Source organism: Pristiophorus japonicus, chromosome 7 (assembly GCF_044704955.1).
Source record: "Pristiophorus japonicus isolate sPriJap1 chromosome 7, sPriJap1.hap1, whole genome shotgun sequence".
NCBI lineage: Eukaryota > Metazoa > Chordata > Chondrichthyes > Pristiophoridae > Pristiophorus > Pristiophorus japonicus.
In genome coordinates this window covers 62992414-63013851 of record NC_091983.1, presented here as the reverse complement: position 1 = coordinate 63013851, position 21438 = coordinate 62992414, and the positions used below count along the sequence as shown (strand labels likewise).

At 44.7% G+C, this 21438-nt stretch overlaps 1 protein-coding gene across 4 annotated transcripts in view; it reads right to left on the bottom strand.

Annotated features, from left to right (window-relative positions):
- Positions 1-575: 575 nt before the first annotated feature.
- The window catches only part of lpin1a (lipin 1a), a 127603-nt gene continuing 106740 nt past the window's right edge, over positions 576-21438 (bottom strand). For all 4 annotated transcript variants that reach the window (XM_070885007.1, XM_070885009.1, XM_070885010.1 and 1 more), the window contains 3 exons: positions 20795-20909; positions 9057-9160; positions 576-2667 (listed from right to left, as the gene is read on the bottom strand). In XM_070885007.1, the coding sequence (XP_070741108.1) occupies positions 2508-2667; positions 9057-9160; positions 20795-20909 (379 nt within the window). In that variant the 3' untranslated portion in view covers positions 576-2507. The remainder of the gene's footprint in view (positions 2668-9056; positions 9161-20794; positions 20910-21438) is intronic.

Here is a 21438-nt window from a genome sequence, read left to right as displayed (position 1 = left end):
ATTTTCTCACATCATACTACATCTGCCAATTTTTTGTCCACCCACTTAACCTAGCTATATCCCTTTGCAGAAGCTTTGTGTCATCCTCACAACTTGCTTTCCCACCCATCTTTGTATCATCAGCAAATTCGGTCCCTTCATCCAAGTCATTAATATAGATTGTAAATAGTTGAGGCCCCAGCACTGATCCCTGCAGCACCCCACTAGTTACAGTTTGCCAACCTGAAAATGATCGATTTATCCAGACTCTCTGTTTTCTTTTCGTTAGCCAATCCTCTATCCTAATATATTACCCCCAATCCCGAGAGCTCTTATCTTACACGGTAACCTTTTATGTGGCACCTTATCGAATGCCTTCTGGAAATCCAAATACACTACATCCACTAGTTCCTCTTTATCCAGCTTCTCCTCCTCAAAGATACTCCTTAAAACCCATCTCTGACCAACTTTTGTTCAACCTGCCTAATCTATTTTTCTTTGCCTCAGTGTCCATTTTTCCTTAAATCTCAGACAATTTTTTATGTTAAAGGCAATATATAAATGCTGTTGTTAAATATAGTGGACAGAGTCTCATACATTTTATAATATTCTGCTTTTATTGACATTCTTATTTATCTACATGGTATAACATCATTGTACTTACAGTAACATTGCAATTCATGGTTGTGTGAAGATAGTTGTAATAATTGTAATGAAACACAACAGATTTGAAAGCAAAGCTTCAATTATTTATCTTTCATAGAAAGAAAATACTCTTTACATTACGCTCTGGGTCCGATTTTTCCCATTTTAGGTACAGCTAAAAAAAAATCAGGCACAACTTGCATGTATCACAAGAAAGGTATTTTCCAATTTGTGACCATGATATCAGAAAATGAAAGATAAAATATAAAATATTCAATTATAGATGCATTGTATTTGCGCTATGCTAGAGGTCTTTTTTGTTGATTCACTTTACATTTCACCTTCCCAATCAGTTGACTTAGTAGTCCTCCTGAATTAAAGGAACTTAAAAGATTACTTTTTGTGGAAATAATACATTATTGTGGAAGAGACTCGGTCTAATGAAATACATAGAGCTCAATGTGCAAGATTTTCCTTTCTAGTTAAATAAAATCTTAAAATGTCTCTTTGCACACAGCTGAGTCCATTTCCAGATTTTTAAATTTTCACTTTGATTGTTGGATCTTTACTGCACCCAGGATGGTTGGAGGAGCTTGATAAAGTTCATCCTCCTACCAAAGACCACAGTGCAGCTCTTGGCACAGGCCAGGAAGCAAAAATACTAAACACTTGTGTGAGGCAATAATCCTGAATTACAGCCTGCAACAAAGGCAATAATCCCATTGCACCGATATAAATGGCATCTGTAGCCTTACATCAAACGGAAAATATAGGCCTCTGTTTTCCAACGATCATGTAATCATACTTGAAAATAAAAACTTCTGCAAGGATTCTAACTTCAAAAACATTTAAGAATTTATATCAGTAGCATGACGTATATACTATATATTTTCCAGAACATTAAAGCAATCATATGCAATAATTGTATGCATAAATTAAAAGACCAAAAAATGATTTGTCCTCACAGAGCAATGCTTTAATCAAATAATTATTTTACAGTTTTAAAAATCCATCAGTACTCTCTTGATGGCTTAGTGAGCAAATGCACAGACCAGGGAGGTCCCAGGTTCAATGTGTATCATGTGCTGAACCAGGGCAAAGCTGGAGAATTACAATTGGCTTCAGTGCTCCTTAGTTATGGAAAACAAAATTGTCTGAGGGTTTTGCACTTGATCATTAACCATTACCCCTGCTGGAGGGGGGGAGGGGGGGGGAGTGTGCACACATAAACAGCAGCTGGCAGCAACAGAACTGTAGCCCAGCAGGAGTCACTGCCCTCATGAGAGAAAAAGGGGGTGGAAGTGTGTGGGGGCGATGGAGAAAAACATCTGCTGAAGACAAACGATTAAGTTACTTGAGCATTTGAAACAGCAGTGTTTATTGATGCATTATGCAAGCTGGATCTAAAGCAAGAATTTGGACTTAATCAAGCTAATTCTCAAAAGTGCATACTATAAATAATAAGAATTCTATATTTGTGGAGAAAAATAACGTGAAAAAATACTAAATTCAATTGATCACGAAAACAATTTTTGCATAAAATGATGAGTGCTTAATAGTGGAGAGTGATCTTAAAGTAGCTGTGGTATCAACTTGGAACAGATGGTACATTAAATGTCACTAACAAAAGCTGCATCTTCACAAAAAAAACTGGTGCTTAAGATGCAATGCACCTCCATCAAATGGCTTCACTTAGACTGTAACAATGTCCTTTCAGAAGAGCAGTTGATGGAGTAAAATGCTCAGTGATATGATAGCAGCTTTCCCACCCCGCATAAAGCCAGGGAGGCAAAACACTACATTACTTTCAGCTTATAACAATGTGAGCAATGACTGCTAGCACTTAAAAGGGATAAAAATCAATTTACAATGTGCAGTAGTGTTTAATCCTGGGAAGCTCGAAGGTCCCGGTTTTCCACAGTTGGCAGCTGCTCTCTCCAGAATGTGAACTGGCTGTAGGTATCTGAGCAAGGGAAGTCGGAGGAATGCTCTCTCTTTAGCAATGGGAACACATGATCAACTATTTCACTCAGCCTTACGTAACTGGAAAAAGAAACAGTATAGTTCCGCATGAGAAACTGAATACACCATCACATTAACACATTTAGGCTGTGCAAGCAGAGAATTTACTGGATTGACTCGCTCTGTGCGTGCATTCTGAAAATAGTATATTATGTCTCAATTTATGTAGTGTATGCCTCAGTAAGACCATGTCTTCATCTGTGAATGTTGTGCCTCTGTTTTTGAGAGAATTATGGGTGTTGGGTGGTAGATGGGTGAAAGTCCCGAATAATAGGCACTCAAGATTTTCCTTTCCTGATTTGTGGTGTTTTTTCATTTGTCTATCCCATCTCCTGGCAACCCAGTGTTGTGTACAAGTCTGAATCCAGTGGTGAGCAAGTCTAGTTGTGAGGAATGCAGTTTTAATTGGCAGAAGCATTGCATCCAACTCTTTGCTGGTCCAGTGAGTCTCTGTCAACCTACACACCAATGTGTTTTATTCAGATTAGAAAATTAGACCGGCTAATTTTTGCGGGGGAGGGAGTGTCAGAATCCAGAATTAATGCTGGTTACTGCCAGGGGATCTGTATTTAATTAAATATAAACTTTAACTTTAATTACAGTAGGTTAAATATTTGCTAAAAACATCATTTGAGTTCCACCATTTCATTCCGATCAATATTTCGATGCTTTTTAAGTTTGAAATGTGTACATTCGCTTTACGTAATTAGAAATTTCTTACTAAAAGAATAATTTTTTATGAATATCTAGAAATGAAACAATTATTATCCAGTCATAGGTAGAGGTTGGGTGAAAGGACCAAGCACCAGGAAGATCAGACTATAGTGGCACGACAATAGCAAACAAATGTATATCAATGTCTATCATTTATAAAATATTCTAGATGTACCTGTGTTCCATGTTTTGCCTTTACAAAGTATTTATATCACCGAAACAGTCCATTCGGCCCAATAGATCCATGCCACTGATAATGCTCCACATGAGCCTCTTCCCACCCTTCATCTGACCCCATCAGCATATCCTTCTATTCTTTTCTACCTTGTGTGCTTATCTCATCATCATAGGCAGTCCCTCGGAATCGAGGAGGACTTGCTTCCACTCCAAAAGTGAGTTCTTTGATGGCTGAATAGCCCGATACGAGAACCACAGACCCTGTTACAGGTGGGACAGACATTCATCGAGGGAAGGGGTGGGTGGGGCTGGTTTGCCACTCGCTCCTTCCACTGCCTGCACCTGACCTCTTCACGCTCTTTGCGTTGAGACTCGAAGAGCTCAACGCCCTCCCGGATGCACTTTCTCCACCTCGGGCGGTCTTCGGCCAGGGTCTCCCAGGTGTCAGTGGTGATGTCGCACTTTACCAGGGAGGCTTTGAGGGTTTCCTTATAACGTTTCCGCTGCCCACCTATGGCTCATTTACCATGAAGGAGCTCTGCATAGAGCATTTGCTTAGGGAGTATCGTATCTGGCATGCGAACTATGTGGCCTGGCCAGCGAAGCTGATCGAGTGTGGTCAGTGCTTCAATACTGGGGATGTTAGCCTGGACGAGGACACTGATGTTGGTGCATCTGTCCTCCCCAGGGGATTTGCAGGTTCTTGCGGAGACATCGTTGGTGATATATCTCCAGCGACTTGAGGTACCTTCTATACATCGTCTATGCCTCAGATCCATACAGGAGGGCGGGTATTACTACAACTCTGTAGACCATGAGCTTGGTGGTAGATTTGAGGGCCTGGTCTTCAAACATTCTTTTCCTCAAATGGCCGAAGGCTGCACTGGCGCACTGGAGGCGATATTGAATCTCTGCATCAATGTCTGCCTTTGTTGATAAGAGGCTCCCGAGATATGGGAAATGGTCCACGTTGTCGAGGGCCGCGCCGTGAATCTTGGTGATTGGAGGGCAGTGCTGTGCGGCGGTGACAGGCTGGTGGAGGATCTTTTTTAAAAAAGGGGACAAGTCTGACTGCGGGAACTACAGGGGAATCTCCGTTATCAGCCACTGGGAAAGTTGCCGCTTGAGTTCTCCTCAATCGTCTTTTCCCTGTGGCCGAGGAGCTCCTCCCGGAATCACAATGCGGATTTCGTCCCCTACGGGGCACAACAGACATGATCTTTGCAGCGCGACAGTTGCAGGAAAAATGCAGGGAGCAGCGCCAGCCCTTATACATGGCATTTTTCGATCTTACAAAGGCCTTTGACACTGTCAACCGTGAGGGTCTATGGAGCGTCCTCCTCCGTTTCGGATGCCCCCAAAAGTTTGTCAACATCCTTCGCCTGCTTCACGATGACATGCAGGCCGTGATCCTTACCAGCGGATCCATTACAGACCCAATTCACGTCCGGACCAGGGTCAAACAGGGCTGCGTCATCGCTCCAACCCTCTTCTCAATCTTCCTCGCCGCCATGCTCCACTCACAGTCAACAAGCTCCTCGCTGGAGTGAAACTAAACTACAGAACCAGTGAAAGCTGTTTAACCTACGCCGCCTCCAGGCCAGGTCCAAGATCACCCCAACCTCTGTCGTTGAGCTGCAGTATGTGGATGATGCCTGCGTCTGCGCACATTCTGAGGCTGAACTCCAGGATATAGTCAATGTATTCACTGAGTCATATGAAAGCATGGGCCTTACGCTTAACATCCTGTGCTTATCTAGCTTCCCCTTAATTGCCTTATTTCATTTATCTTTTAAATCCAACTCCCATATTCTTGTACAGACCATAAAATCTTTCTCTCGCTCCCTTTCCAGGAAGCACTGGCTGATGCACATTTTGTTAAATGGCGCAATTACTTTAAATACAAATTCTCATTCGCTGGTCAGAATAACCTAGTTTTGAGACAAAATGGGTTGGAATAAATTGCAACTATTAAAATGTAGCAACCATGACGTAATGCTGTATTTTAAACTCAAGCCGCAAGTACATGAATGTACTTCATTCGTTTGGTGTAATTTTACCCAGGTATCATCTTTATTCAGTGTCTATCTACCTCCATGGCTCATCCTTCTGATGAAAGACTGGGATAGTCTGGTCTGTAGATTTGCCCCATATCAACAGACAGGAAATGTGTTTAGCAGGGTAAAGTCACACTTGTGATTTTTTCTTTTAGATCTCCTTTCACTGAGAAGCATGATATCTAAGACATGAGATCTAAGACCAAGCTTTGATCACCTGCCCTCATTTCTCCTTATGTGGCTCGGTGTCAAACTTTGTTTTATAACACTCCTGTGGAACGCCTTGGGATGTTTTACTACATTAAAGGCGCTATATAACAGCAAGTAGTTGTTGTTTGGTACCAGAGCATATGCTTTTGGACCAGGAGTGGAGCTATGGCTGAAGGATTATATAGCAACAGGAGCAGTTCATTCAGCCTCTCGAGCCCATTCCACTATTCCATTCGATCATGGCTGATCTGTAACTTAACTCCACTTACCACACCCTTGCTCCATATCCCTTGATACTCTTACCAAATAAAAATCTATCGATCCCAGTCTTCAAAATTTAGAGGGGAAGGGCACTGGGGGGAACCAAAGTCCTGATTTGGTAGACTTGACACAGCACAGTCAGTACAATGTTCTCCAGTGCCACACTGCCATTTGCATCAGGCTTAAAATAGCAATGTGATCAGGAATTTAAAAGTTGAATAAGTAAATGAGCATATTATTTTGTTTTGGTCGAGCCATGACATACAAAATTGGTCACCCTCAAAGTGATTGATACGTGCTCCCTTTAAGCTGCATGGCTGGGACCTCCCATGCACCCAGCTCACCGGCTTTTCAATGATAAAACCCGCGCATGTGCGGTAATTTGAATGGGCCGCACACCCCCATAAAATGAGTAAGAGGGAACATTGGTCACGAGTCCCCTGACAGCCCCCCACACAGCCCCCCCCCCAGCCCCCACACTGGTACTGCTCAAAGCGACGCTGGTTTCCAGGGGTCAACAGGCATCCCTTGCAACCTATGTTGCTATGGCACAAATGATGGGAACATGTGGGCAGGTGTATTAAAGGTCAACATCAGGAATCTAATGGGCTGGATAAAGCCCATCCAATTTTATGCCTCTGCCTACCCAAATTGCATCCAGTGAAGCCAGATGGGGCCTCAGTTTAATGTGTCATAGAAGGACGGTACCTCCAACAGTGCAGCACTCCCTCAATACTGCACTGAAGTCTCAGCCTGAATTATGTGCTCAAGTCTCTGAAGTACAGTGTGAACTTACTCAGAGATGAGGTTGCTACCAACTGAGCCAAAAGTGGACACATAAATATAGACATTTTATGTTGGAAGGTTTTTATATGAATAAAGGGAATGCAAGTTAAATGAATGTGTAGTTTCTGAACGAATTTAATATATTTATAGAGAATAATTGATTTGTATAGAGTTCATATTCACTATAATGTGTATGGAGTATTTTATACATTAGATTTTGATATTTGTAGATTGCGTGCTGGGACGAGAGGGGAGGATTGGTTTTATGTCGGTGAGTGTCTACCAGTGTAACTATCAGGAGGCATTAGGGAATAGGGGCATAGTTTACAATGTAGGTTTCCGGCAGGGAGAACGTTTACTAAATTGCTGATTTTGCATCCATTAATTTCAATGGAAAATCAAATGAATGATGAACCCAACCGTGGCCTTGATGGCCACTATATTCCTAAATATGCCCCTGTGGAAGACTTGTTTTTGATGGGGAATGGATTGTTTTGGAGTTTGCTCTGTGAGTGTTGTGCGAGTGTCAAGCTTAATTTGCAAGGGCAGGAGGGAGAGGGTTGGCAAGTTTGGGTTAAGTGGTGAGAACAAATGGAACATTAGAAGAGGAAGGAGCAGAAAAGACGGCAGGTGCAGACAGATTGGTGATGGCAAGTGGGAAAGAGATTCGTGGTGATAAGTGGGAGTTTTGGTTGAATGACAGGGACGGTGAAAGGTTAGTAATATAGGGGAAGGGGAGTTAGTGCTCTGCTGAGCATGAAGAGCGATTAGTGGTACAAAGTGTGAGTGGGAACAGGAGAGTCAGGGTGCTCAAGAAAGAGAGAAAGGTGAAAGGAAAGGATGTAGGAAATGTTTTCTAAAAAATTGGGATTAAAATTTTGATATGAGTTAGGAATGCGCTTCTGGGTTATGGGAGGATTCAGCATCAGGTCACTGGATATTCGATTAAAAGGAGGGACATCCCATGTTCTGGAAATTGTGGGTGGGGATGCAGTAGGAGTGGGATTACAGGGTGCAGCAGAGATAGGAAGGTGCTCCTGGGCTGTAGGAGAAGTGGAACTGGCATTGTGGGATTTAGGAATACTGAAAGTGGTTTCTTGATAAGGGAATGCTAATGGTGGGGGGGGGGGTTATGGGATGATATAGCTGTACAGGCATTGGGTGTTGGAGTATTGGGGATGTGGGAGTATGCAGTGAATGGGGAGGGGTGCAGAGAATGAGAGTATGGGAAGGGGGTTTCAGGGTGTTTGAATTGGGAGAGCAATCTTGGGATGTTGGAGTAGTTGGAGAGGATACTGGCATTTAGGAGTATTGTGAAAGGGAGATCAGGGTGTGATGAAAGTGGGAAGGGTTTATTAGGGGTGGAAGTGGTCAGAAGAGGAGTCATGGGGATGGGAATGCTGCAATTGTGTGGGGGCGGTGGATATAGCGGGACTGAGTTTGAAAGTTTGGAAGTAGTGGGTTGGCATGTGGTGGTGATAGGAAGGTGCTGCTGGGGTGTGATATTCGGATCTAGGACTACTGGGGTGAGGTTCCTGGATGTAGTAGAACTGAGAGCGGGCGTCATGTGATCTGGCAGCATTGGCTTGGATGTGATGGTCTACGTCAGTTAGGAGAATTGTAGTACCAGGCAATACTTCAGAAGGGAGTACAAAAGGTACAGGGTGGTGGGGAGGGCGGGGGTGTTCTCAGTGTGGGGGGAAACGACATAACAATTGGGGGTTTTGTGAGGGATAAAAGGCAGGGGCAGTAAAAAACAGCAAGAGGAAGTGGAAGGGATGTGGGAGTGGGAGAGGTACTGTTGCTGGGAATGGGAGTAGCAACATGTGGCAGTAGTGAGTATAGAATGGCAAGCAGGGTAGTTGGCATAGGAGTTGTGACAGATGGCAGGGAGCAGGAAAAGGCAAGGTCACTCAGGGTGGGAAGAGGGATGGCATGGCGCCTGGGGTGGGTGGGGCAGTAAGACACAGTAGGAGAGATCAGAGAAAGGCATAGCTGTTTAGTGGGTCCAGTGAGATATGTGGAAGGAAATGCGGTAGAGGGTTTAGGAAAAGAAAGGAAAAATACATTCAAGCATCAGGAAATGCATTAAAGGACGTGAATGCTGGATGCAAAATATTTGACGTAATTAACAATTTACTTAAAACACAATTCTTGAAAAAAATACACATCTCTGATAAATTAAAGCAATGAGCGTCTACTCACGATGATACATTGGTCTTTGCATGCTCCTGTATTAGTTCGCCTTTAGGATTAACTGTAAAAATTCTATTTATTGGAACACCAACTTGTTTATAGGAGTAAACATCCTGTAGAAAAAAGAAAAAAAAACTGTATCAAGAGTTTCTGATTTTAGGTCATTCTTTATGCTATTCACTTAAAGCTCTGAAATAAAGTTCTAAAGCTGCAGATGACATGTTTCTGTTGATTTGTATCACCCTTGGAAATTTATTCATTCAGAATACAGTGTGGGGAGTGGGGGGGGGGGGGAATTATAATACAAATAGATGAAATAAAGGTACACGAGCTGTTATATATGTGGACTTGTATTTACTCTGTACAGCCACCAGAGGGCTTATTCCCCGGAGTCCCAAGGGATCCCGTAATCCCTTGGGAACACAGGTATTTAAGGAGGGTTCACAGGTTGGAGAGGCACTCTGGAGACCTGCAATAAAAGACTAAGGTCACACTTTACTTTGAGCTCAGTGTTCAGTCTGACTCTTTCTCCATCCACAACAACTGGCGACGAGATACAGATAGCGAACCCAAAGATGCAGAGAACAGTGGGCATCCTGGAGAAATTTTCGGAGGGAGATGATTGGGAAACTTTTGTAGAGCGACTCGACCAATACTACGTGGCCAACGAGCTAGATGGGGAAGAGAGTGCTGCCAAACGAAGGGCGATCCTCCTCACCATCTGTGGGGCACCAACGTATCGCCTCATGAAGAATCTGCTCACTCCAGCGAAACCCACGGAGAAATCGTACAACGATTTGTGCACACTGGTCCAAGAGCATTTGAACCCGAAGGAAAGCGTTCTAATGGCGAGATACCGGTTCTACACTTACAAAAGATCTCAAGGCCAGGAAGTGGCAAATTATGTCGCCGAGCTAAGACGCCTTGCAGGACATTGCGAATTTGAAGGACATTTGGAGCACAAACTGAGAGACTTTTTCATACTTGGCATTGGCCACAAAACCATACATAGAAAACTTTTGACTGTAGAGACCCCAACCTTGAGTAAGGCCATAGCGATAGCACACAAGTGCTGCTACAAGTTATGTGAACAAAGTGATGTTGTTTTCGAATTGTAACGTACAGGGCAGGTCACACATACCTGCAGCTGCACGTCCGCAGATGTCTCAGAGTCCACCATCAAGGGTGATGAATGCAAGGCCATTAACACCTTGTTGGCGCTGCGGGGGTGATCATCGTTTCCATTCATGCCGATTCAAAGGATACGTTTATAAGGGCTGTGGAGCAATGGGACACCTCCAATGAGTGTACAAGCGAGCTGCGAAGCCTGTTAAACCTGCAAACCACCACGTTGCAGAGGAGGATCACGACGAAACAGAGCCTCAGATAGAGGAGGCAGAGATACATGGGGTACATACATTCACCATGAATTTTCCCCCAATAATGCTGAATGTTGAACTAAATGGACTCCCGGTGTCAATGGAGCTGGACACGGGCGCAAGCCAGTCCATCAGAGGCAAAAAGACTTTCGAAAGGTTGTGGTGCAACAAGGCCTCAAGGCCAGTCTTAACTTCAATTTGCACGAAACTAAGAACTTACACAAAAGAACTGATTCCTGTAATCGGCAGTGCTACTGTAAAGGTCTCCTACGATAGAGCGGTGCACAAGCTACCACTCTGGGTGGTACCGGGCGATGGTCCCACGATGCTCGGCAGGAGCTGGCTGGGAAAGATACGCTGGAACTGGGACGATGTCCGAGCGCTATCGCCCGCTGACGACATTTCGTGTGCCCAGGTCTTAAACAAATTTTCTTCGCTGTTCGAACCAGGCATCGGGAAATTCCAAGGAGCAAAAGTGCAGATCCACCTAATTCCGGGGGCGCGACCCATCCATCACAAGGCGAGAGCAGTATCGTACATGATGAGAGAAAGGGTAGAGATCGAGCTAGACCGGCTGCAAAGAGAGGGCATCATCTCACCGATCGAGTTCAGCGAGTGGGCCATTCCTATTGTCCCAGTCCTCAAGGGAGACGGCACCATCAGAATCTGTGGCGATTACAAAGTAACTATCAATCGTTTCTCCCTGCAGGACCAATATCCACTACCAAAAGCCGACGACCTCTTTGCAACGCTGGCGGGAGGAAAGACGGTCACGAAGCTGGATCTGACTTCAGCCTACATGACGCAGGAACTGGAGGAATCATCGAAGGCCCTCACCTGCATCAACATGCACAAAGGTCTTTTCGTTTATAACAGATGTCCGTTTGGAATCCGATCACCGGCGGCGATATTCCAGAGAAACATGGAAAGTTTACTGAAGTCAGTCCCGCACACCATGGTCTTCCAGGACAACATCTTGGTCACAGGTCGGAACACAGTCGAGCACCTGCAGAACCTGGAGGAGGTTCTTAGTCGAATCAACCACGTGAGGCTCAGGTTAAAATGCTCGAAGTGCATTTTCCTGGCGCCTGAAGTGGAGTTCCTGGGAAGGAGGATTGCGGCGGACGACATCAGGCCCACCAACGCGAAGACAGAGGCAATCGAGAACGCACCGAGGCCATAGAACGTGACGGAGCTGTGGGCGTTTCTGGAACTACTTAGGTAACTTCTTACCGGGTCTCAGCAACCTGGTAGAACCACTACATGTCTTACTATGAAAAGGGGGCGAATGGGTTTGGGGCAAAAGCCAAAAAAATGCCTTTGTAAAAGTGAGAAAATTGTTATGCTCAAACAAATTGCTTGTGTTGTATGATCCATGTAAGCATTTGGTACTAGCATGTGATGCGTCGTCATATGGCGTCGGGTGTGTATTCAACAAGCTAATGATTTCAGGAAATTGCAACCGGTTGCTTATGCATCCAGGAGTCTGTGTAAGGCCGAGAGAGCCTACAGCATGATTGAAAAAGAAGTGTTAGCGTGTGTCTATGGGGTAAAGAAAATGCATCAATACTTGTTTGGGCTAAAATTTGAATTGGAAACTGACCATAAGCCACTTATATCCTTGTTTTCCGAGAGTAAAGGGATAAATACCAACGCATCGGCCCGCATCCAGAGATGGGCGCTCACATTGTTCGCATACAACTATGCCATCCGTCACAGGCCAGGCACAGAAAACTGCGCCGATGCTCTCAGTAGGCTGCCATTACCCACCATGGGTGTGGAAATGGTGCAGCCCGCAGATCTAGCCATGGTTATGGAAGCATTTGAGAGTGAGCAATCACCCGTCACTGCCCGGCAGATCAAAACCTGGACAAGCCAGGACCCCTTGTTATCTCTAGTCAAAAACTGTGTGCTTCACAGGAGCTGGTCCAGTGTCCCAGTGGAAATGCAGGAAGAGATAAAGCAGTTCCAGCGGCGCAAAAATGAAATGTCTATACAGGCAGACTGCCTTCTGTGGGGCAATCGAATAGTGGTCCCCAAGAAGGGCAGAAACACCATCAATGACCTCCACAGTACCCATCCAAGCATCGTAATGATGAAAGCGATAGCCAGATCCCACGTGTGGTGGCCCGGTATCGATGCGGACTTAAGAGTCCTGCGTTCACAGATGTAATACATGCTCGCAGTTAAGCAATGTACCCAGGGAGGCGCCACTAAGTTTATGGTCTTGGCCCTCCAAACTGCGGTCTAGGGTACACATCGACTATGCAGGCCCGTTCTTGGGTAAAATGTTCCTTGTGGTTGTAGACGCATACTGCAAGTGGATTGAATGTGAAATAATGTTGACTAGCACGTCCGCTATCACTACTGAAAGCCTGCGGGTCATTCCCCATAATCCCTTGGGAGCACAGGTATTTAAGGAGGCTTCACAGATTGGAGAGGCACTCTGGAGACCTGCAATAAAAGACTAAGATCACACTTTACTTTGAGCTCTCAGTGTTCAGTCTGACTCTTTCTCCATACACAACATGAGCAATGCCATGCAGCGATAGCTAGAGCAAATAGGGAGTTGGGTATATCCATAGGACAATTGAGTACAAGACGAGGCATACTGTTTTGTCCTTGTACAAGACCTTTGTCAGGCCGCACTTGGAATACTGTGTCCAGTGTTGGTCTCCTCACATGGTGGGTGATATTGAGGCTCTGGAAAGGGTGCACAGAAGGCCACTAGACTAATTCCAACTTTAAAGCATCTTAGTTATCAAGGTAGGTTAAAAGAGTTGGGACACTTAGCAGGGGGTATGATTGAGATTTATAAGATAATGAAGGGAATGGACAGTGTTCCAACTGACAGTTTATTGGCCCCAAGTTTCCACACGCTACAAAACGGGCGCCCCTCCGAACTGGGCACCCGTTTTTCGCGCCAAAAACGGCGCCTGAAAAAAAACGCGCGATTCTGGAGCGCCCTGCAGCTCCATGTCAGCTTGGCGTGGCGCCCAGGGAGGCGGAGCCTACCACTCGCGCCGATTTTGTAAGTGGGAGGGGGCGGGTACCATTTAAATTAGTTTGTTTCGTGCCGGCAACCCTGCGCGTGCGCGTTGGAGCGTTCGCGCACGCGCAGTGTGAAGGAAACATTGGCACTCGGCCATTTTTGTAGTTCTTTGTAGCTGTTTAATTTTTGAACATTTTTTAATAAAAGCACATTGCCCTTCTATGATCAGCACTGAGGCTTCTTGCAGCAGTGAGAAGGCTGCAGGAAGCCTCAGAAGTTGAGGCAGCCGTTTCCCGACGGCTTCCTGCAGCCTTCTCACTGCCTCCTTCCCCCCCCCCCCCGCCCGCCGTCGGGAACGGCTGCCTCCTCCCTCCCTCCCGTTCGCGGAACGACGCCACACCGCTGAGCTGACTGTAAGGCTTCCACCTCAAGTGGAAGGCTGCTTGCTGCCTGCTTACTGCCCCTCCCTCCCTCCCTCCCTCCCGTTGGCGGGAATGACGCCACACCGCTGAGCTGCCTGAAGCACTTTCACACAGGTAGGAAGATGGTTTATTTAATCTTTTCTTTGCTTATAAATGTTTGTTCAGGTTGGATTTATTTGTATAATATTTGTATAAGTATAAATAAGGATTTATTGTTGAATTTAGTGACTTCCCTTCCCCCCCCTCCCTCCCCTCCCACCTCGTTCTGGACGCCTAATTTGTAACCTGTGCCTGATTTTTTAAAGTGTAGACAAGGTTTTTTCAGTTCTACAAAAATCTTCACTTGCTCCACTCTAAGTTAGTTTGGAGTACGTTTTCACTGTGGAAACTTTGAAATCAGGCGTCAGTGGCCGGACACGCCCCCTTTTGAAGAAAAAATTCTGTTCCAAAGTGAAACTGTTCTAACTGACTAGAACTGCAGAAAAAAAAATGTGGAGAATTGCGATTTCTAAGATAGTCCGTTCTCCACCAGTTGCTCCTAAAAATCAGGCGCAAATCATGTGGAAACTTGGGCCCATAAAAACTAAATAGGTTAGGCAGGACCAGGGGGCACAAATTTAAGTTGTATAAGGCTAGATCGAGGTTAGATTTCAGGAGGTGGTTCTTTTCACAGAGAATAGTGGACCTCTGGAACAAGCTGCCGTTTCATGTGGTGGATGCAGACTCACTGAATTCCTTCAACCAAAAGCTGGATTTGTTTCTGGCTGCGGCGGAGATGACCTCATACAGAAGATAGGTACTGCAGGGAATTTAATGGCCAGAGTGATCTCCTGGACTAGTTTCGATCATCTAGATGGGTCAGAGAGGAATTTCCCAGATTTTTTTCCCCAAATTGGCCTGGGTTTTCTTTTCATGTTTTTTTCCCTCTCCCAGGAGATTACATGGTTTTGGGTGGGGTGGAGTGTACATGTTGTGAAACACAAGGTATCACAATTGTGTGGGACAGACTCGATGGACCAGATGGTCTTTACCTGTCCGTCATTGTTCGCATAATTAAATGGCCATTTTTTAAAATCTGGAGCATTTAAATAACAAGGCGGCAAAGCTTGATGAACATCAGAAAAATATATTAAAACAGCCCGAACAAATGACATTTTTTTCTTAAAACTTTAACAAAACGGTTCACCATGGGGATGTGTTGCAGGGATCTCCTCAGAACTGAGAGTAAATGGGTGCAGAGGAGTTTTCTGGGGTATGAGTGACAGGTTGAGAAAGCTCCCAATTGCTCGCAGTGCCAGCTGTGCTGACTCTGACTGGAGCTGTCTTATGTTCCTGCTGTGACACCTGTTCTCAGAGAGGAAGCCAAGGCTGATAGTGACAAGTCGATTTAGAACAGCCAGAACTGCCTGGCACACCCACACATTGCACACATACTTCTGCCTACAGCCCTGCCTCTGCCACACGTATATAAAAAAAATGGGCAAACAACACTTCTCACAGTCAGCAATCTCACACACCATTCTCACCTCTTAATTATTTTTTTAAATTACAACTGCGTATTTTTAGATACTGGGACTCCCTAAAGAGTGCTGAGAAAAAAAATCAGTTTGAAATGGCTAATTTTATACATTGTTAGCAAATGCTAAATCTATTTTTAAACTTGCAAAGGAAACTACAAAAAGCTGCTGGCTGATGATTTTATATGTCAGTACAGCCATCCCTGGAATTAGTCTGGTGATCCTTCGCTGCACTACCTCAATAGCAAGAATGTCCTTCCTCAGATTAGGAGACCAAAACTGAACACAATATTCCAGGTGAGGCCCCACTAAGGCCCTGTACAACTGCAGTAAGACCTCCCTGCTCCTATACTCAAATCCCCTAGCTATGAAGGCCAACATACCATTTGCCTTCTTCACCGCCTGTTGTACCTGTATGCCAACCTTCAATGACTGATGAACCATGACACCCAGGTCCCGTTGCACCTCCCCTTTTACTAAGCTACCGCCATTCAGATAATATTCTGCCTTCGTGTTTTTGTCCATATTTATCCACATTATACTGCATCTGCCATGCACTTGCCCACTCACCTAACCTGTCCATGTCACCCTGCAGCCTCTTAGCATCCCTCTCACAGCTCACACCGCCACCCAGTTTAGTGTCATCTGCAAACTTGGAGATATTACACTCAATTCCTTCATCTAAATCATTAATGTACATTGTAAAGAGCGCAAGTCCCAGTACTGAGCCCTGCGGCACTCCACTAGTCACTGCCTGCCATTCTGAAAAGGACCCATTTATCCCGACTCTCTGCTTCCTGTCTGCCAGCCAGTTCTCTAACCATGTCAGTACATTACCCCCAACATGTGCTTTGACTTTGCACACCAATCTCTTGTGCGGGACCTTGTCAAAAGCCTTTTGAAAGTCCAAACACACCACATCTGCTGGTTCTCCCTTGTCCACTCTGTTAGTTACATCCTCAAAAAATTCCAGAAGATCTGTCAAGCATGATTTCCCTTTCATAAATCCATGCTGACTTGGACCGATCCGGTCACCGCTTTCCAAATGCGCTGCTATTTCATCCTTAATGATTGATTCCAACATTTTCCCCACTACTGATATCAGGCTAACCGGTCTAGCAGGTGCCTGCAAGTCCCACACAGTGTGGATGCCCCCATCCAGTGAGGACCATTTGAACCGTTCTGGAGGCCTATACACCTCATTTCCCTTGGTGTACCAGCCATCAAACACATGCTGGGTCCCATATGGGCTAGGAAAGCATGTCCCAGTAAAGGGAATGCCTGCCCCCAGCACCTTAACTTCAGTGGCCTTTTAAGGAACAGGCGGATAAGAAAGACTGGGAAATCCAGCATTGGTTGGGGTCTTCCATATTTGGGTCTCGGCCTACTTCTGCGCTGTTCTGCTTGACTTCTGATGGGTGTTACAGTGGGAGTCTGCTGGAAGAGCTGCATAAATTCTGCCCCAAATGATCAGAATAAGCTGGGTAAATGGAATGTTATTCTCTTTTAAGTACGTAAAATGTATGGGATGAGAAAATACTATTCAGTCCATCAAACAGGCTACTTTCATTGTACTATCTATAAATTGCTAATTTGTTCCGACTTTCAACAATTTATTTAATTGCTGAAGTAAAGTAAAATTACATGTAAAGGAAAGTTATAAAATTACTTTTTGAGCACCAAGGTAATTAGGGAACAACTCCAAGATATGAATCCAACATTATTCAACCCAGATTTCAATCTATTAAGTAGCTATTGGACCAGCGGGACAGTGGGAGCAGGAAAATACTCAGTATCTACCATTGACAAAGGTGATGAGATCATTGGGAGGCAAATATGAGGCTTTTCTGAGGTATTTCAAGGTAGGATTTTTTTGTGAGATGGAAAGTGAGAGTGGAGGGTTGGGGACAGGCAAGGGAAACATTAAAAAAAAGAGGAAAAAATGATGATAAATGTTCCTGTTGGTGACGATGTTCCCGCTGAAATATCTCAGAAATAGACGAGCCGTCTCCTGGCAGCAGATTGGCTTCCCCCCCACCATCCCGCCTCCGTTAAAACCAGAAGCGGGCAGGTTGGAAGTGGGTTCGGTTCAGGATTCAGATTTTTAAACACTTTAATTATCCACATGCCCCCAATCCACACGTTTTTTTTTTAGGTTAAAATTCTCATTAACTCTGATCTGAGGAAGGACGTTCTTGCTATTGAGCGAGTGCAGTGAAGGTTCACCAGACTGATTCCAGGGATGGCTGGACTGTCATATGAGGAGAGACTGGATCAACTGGGCCTTTATTCACTGGAGTTTAGAAGGATGAGAGGGGATCTCATAGAAATGTTTAAGATTCTGACGGGACTGGACAGGTTAGATGCGGGAAGAATGTTCCCAATGTTGGGGAAGTCCAGAACCAGGGGACACAGTCTGAGGATAAGGGGTAGGCCATTTAGGACTGAGATGAGGAGAAACATCTTCAATCAGAGAGTTGTTAACCTGTGGAATTCCCTGCCGCAGAGAGTTGTTGATGCCAGTTCGTTGGATATATTCAAGAGGGAGTTAGATATGGCCCTTACGGCTAAGGGGATCAAGGGGTATGGAGAGAAAGCAGGGTACTGAGGGAATGTTCAGCCATGATCTTATTGAATGGCGGTGCAGGCTCGAAGGGCCGAATGGCCCACTCCTGCACCTATTTTCTATGTTTCTATGTTAACTCTGTTTTGCTCTCCACAGGGCTGCTGCCTGACCTACTGAGTGCTTCTGACGTTTTCTGTTTTATTTCATTGTTTCCTTTCTGTTTATTTTATGTCATACAATTCCTCATTTATATCTCACACAAAGGGTTTATATCATGCTTGGTAGAAAACAAATTTGGATGTATGACTATTGTACGTTGCAGAATTTTTAAAAAAACATTAAAATACTTCACTCATCAAAAATCACATTTATAATGTAACCCATTTCAGGAGATATTTGAATTTTTGCATGCAAGCTCATGCTATTTAAAGAATCTTCCCTGGTCATTCCCCTTGGTACAGCCCTGATTTCCGCTCCCTTCAGTCCAAGGGATGCAGATTTGAACGGATGTGGCGGACAACTGGTTTAGCCATTCACCGCCAGTTCTGGCTGGACCAGATAAAGCATTATTGGGTCCTGCACTCGTCTTCCAAAATCTCTCACTATTCCAGAATCATTCTGGAATGTAAAGATAAGCCCCGGCCTCTATTCTCCACCGCTGACCATCTTTTTAAACCCCTCTCCACAATCTCCACCTTCACCTCCGACAATAAGTGTGAGGAGCTCATGGACTTCTTTGTCTCTAAAATTGAGACCATCTGTTTGACTGCCTCTGCCTCTGCCCTACCTTCCCCTAACTCATCGGGCCAAACTTCTTCTAAGGATTCCCCCCTCCCCCAGCCCTGACCTCACATCTTACTCCAGCTTCTCTCCAATCTCCCCTCATGACCTTTCCGAGCTCATCCCGTCCATGAGACCCATTTCCTGCTCCCTTGACACTATTCCCACCAAACTGCTGAACACCCAACTTCCTTTTCTGGCTCCACTGTTAGCTGATATTGTTAATGGTTCTGTCTTCTCAGGTACTGTCCCCCTCTCCCTCAAATCTTCTGTCATCACCCCTCTCCTCAAAAAGACCAACCCTCGACCCCTCCGTCCTTGCAAACTAAAGCCCCATCTCGAACCCCACTTTCCTCTCCAAAGTCCTTGAATGTGTGGTCTCCTCGCAAATCCGTGCCCATCTTTCCCGCAATTCCATGTTTGAATCCATCCAATCCAGTTTCCGCGCCTGCCGCAATACCGAAGCAACTCTCATCAAAGTCACAAATGGCATCCTTTGTGACTGTGACAAAGACAAACAATCCCTCCTCATCCTTCTTGGCTTGTCTGCAGCCTTTGACACGGTTGACCGCTCCATCCTTCTCCAACCCCTCTCTACCATCGTCCAGCTGGGTAGGACTGCACTTGCCTGGTTCCATTCTTACCTATCCAACTGTAGCCAGAGAATCACCTGCAATGGCTTCTCTTCCTGTCCCTGCATCATTACCTCTGGTGTCCCCCAAGGATCTATTCTTGGCCCCCTCCAATATTTCATCTACATGTTGCCCTTTGGCGACATCATCCGAAAACACAGCATCAGTTTCCACATGTACGCTGAAGACACCCAGCTCTACCTCACTATCACGTCTCTCGACCTCGCCACAGTCTCTAAATTGTCAGACTGCTTGTCCGACATCCAGTTCTGGATGAGCAGAAATTTTCTCCAATTGAATATTAGGAAGACCGAAGCCATTGTTTTCAGTCCCCACCACAAACTCTGTTCCCTAGCCATGACTCTATTCCTCTCCCCAACTTCTGTCTGAGGTTGATCCAGGCTGTTTGCAAACTTGGTGTCATATTTGACCCTGAAATGAGCTTTCAACCACATATCCGCAGCATAACTAAGACCGCCTATTGCCACCTCCGTAACATCGCCCGTCTCCGCCCTTGCCTCAGCTCATCCACTGCTGAAGCCCTCATCCATACCTTTGTTACCTCTAGACTTGACTATTCCAATACACCACTGGCTGGCCTCCCACATTCTACCCTACGTAAACTAGAGGTAATCTAAAACTCGGCTGCCCTTGTCCTAACACGCACCAAGTCCCGCTCACCCATCACCCCTGTGCTCGCTGAAGTACATTGGCTTCCGGATAAACAACGCCTAGATTTCAAAATTCTCATCCTTATTTTCAAATCCCTCCCTGGCCTTGCCGCTCCCTATCTCTGTAATCTTCTCTAGCCCCACAACCACCCCCTCAACCCCCACCCCCGCCAACCCGAGATGTCTGTGCTCCTCTAATTCTGCCCTCTTGAATATCTCTGATTATAATCGCCCAACCGTTGGTGGCCGTGCCTTTTGTTGACTCGGCCCCAAGCTCTGAAACTCCCTCCCTAAACCTCTACGTGTCTCTACCTCTCTTTCTTCCTTCAAGACACTCCTTAAAACATACCTCTTTGACCAAACGTTTGGTCACCTGCCGTAAATTCTACTTATGCAGCTCGGTGTCAAAGTTTTTATCTCATAAAAGAAGTCTGTGAAGCGCCTTGGTACATTTCACTCCATTAAAGGTGCTATATAAATACAAGTTGTTGTTGTTGTATAACAATTCATTCCTTCCCAAAAAACAGAATTACAGGAGTAAAGTCAGGACGACCAGCAAACTCAATGCAAGAGAGAGCTCTACCTGGCATAAAAAGTTAAATAGCTTTGAAATGAAATCACACACACAATTTCTCATAGGTTAATTGGTCTTAGTCTTATTTTTAAAGCTCTAAGCTTTTATAAAGCATTGCACTTTTAATGTATATGGCCACGCTGTTTGATTACAATTGGATATTCTGACACCCTTTATAGTGTTTGTGCTTCAATAGTTAAGAGTTTTGACTTACATTAGATCGGTTTCCAAAAGCACCATAGAAGGGCTCTTTATTGGGGTAAAAGAGGTTCCTGATGTCTGTTAGGCACTGGATCTTAAACTTTTCAGGCTTCTTTTCAATTACTTCTCTGAAATGAAAAATGATCAATGAATATACGTGGATAATAATTCGGGAAAACACTTGCAATGGAATTGTAAACTTGAAGGATCAGAGCACCTTGACCATTAAAAGTTGGTTTGAGACACAATAAACTTACAATAATCAGGGCTTTATCAAAAAGCTGCGTTGAGTTGCCCTTTCCATTTTAATATTTTGCTTCCATACAATAGATGTAATTTTAGTGAATTAATGGATCTAATTACGACTCACACTCAACCAGTTTCAGATTAACAAATCAAAATCTATTCAGCACCAGGGCTCAGACTTCTAGCACTCAAATTCAATTTGAAAGGAGAGAGTAATTCTGCTCTGTCCAAGCTGATATTAATAGCAGACACTATGGCAGCAATATTAACATCCAGTTGCAATCTTTTGAACATTATTAGGAAGAGGTGAAGTCTTCATATGGGGCCTTGATTTTCAGCATGAATCACAATGGCTACTGTAAAGATCCATTTACATGAAATTGGAACATGGAATTGAAAAAGAAGACATTA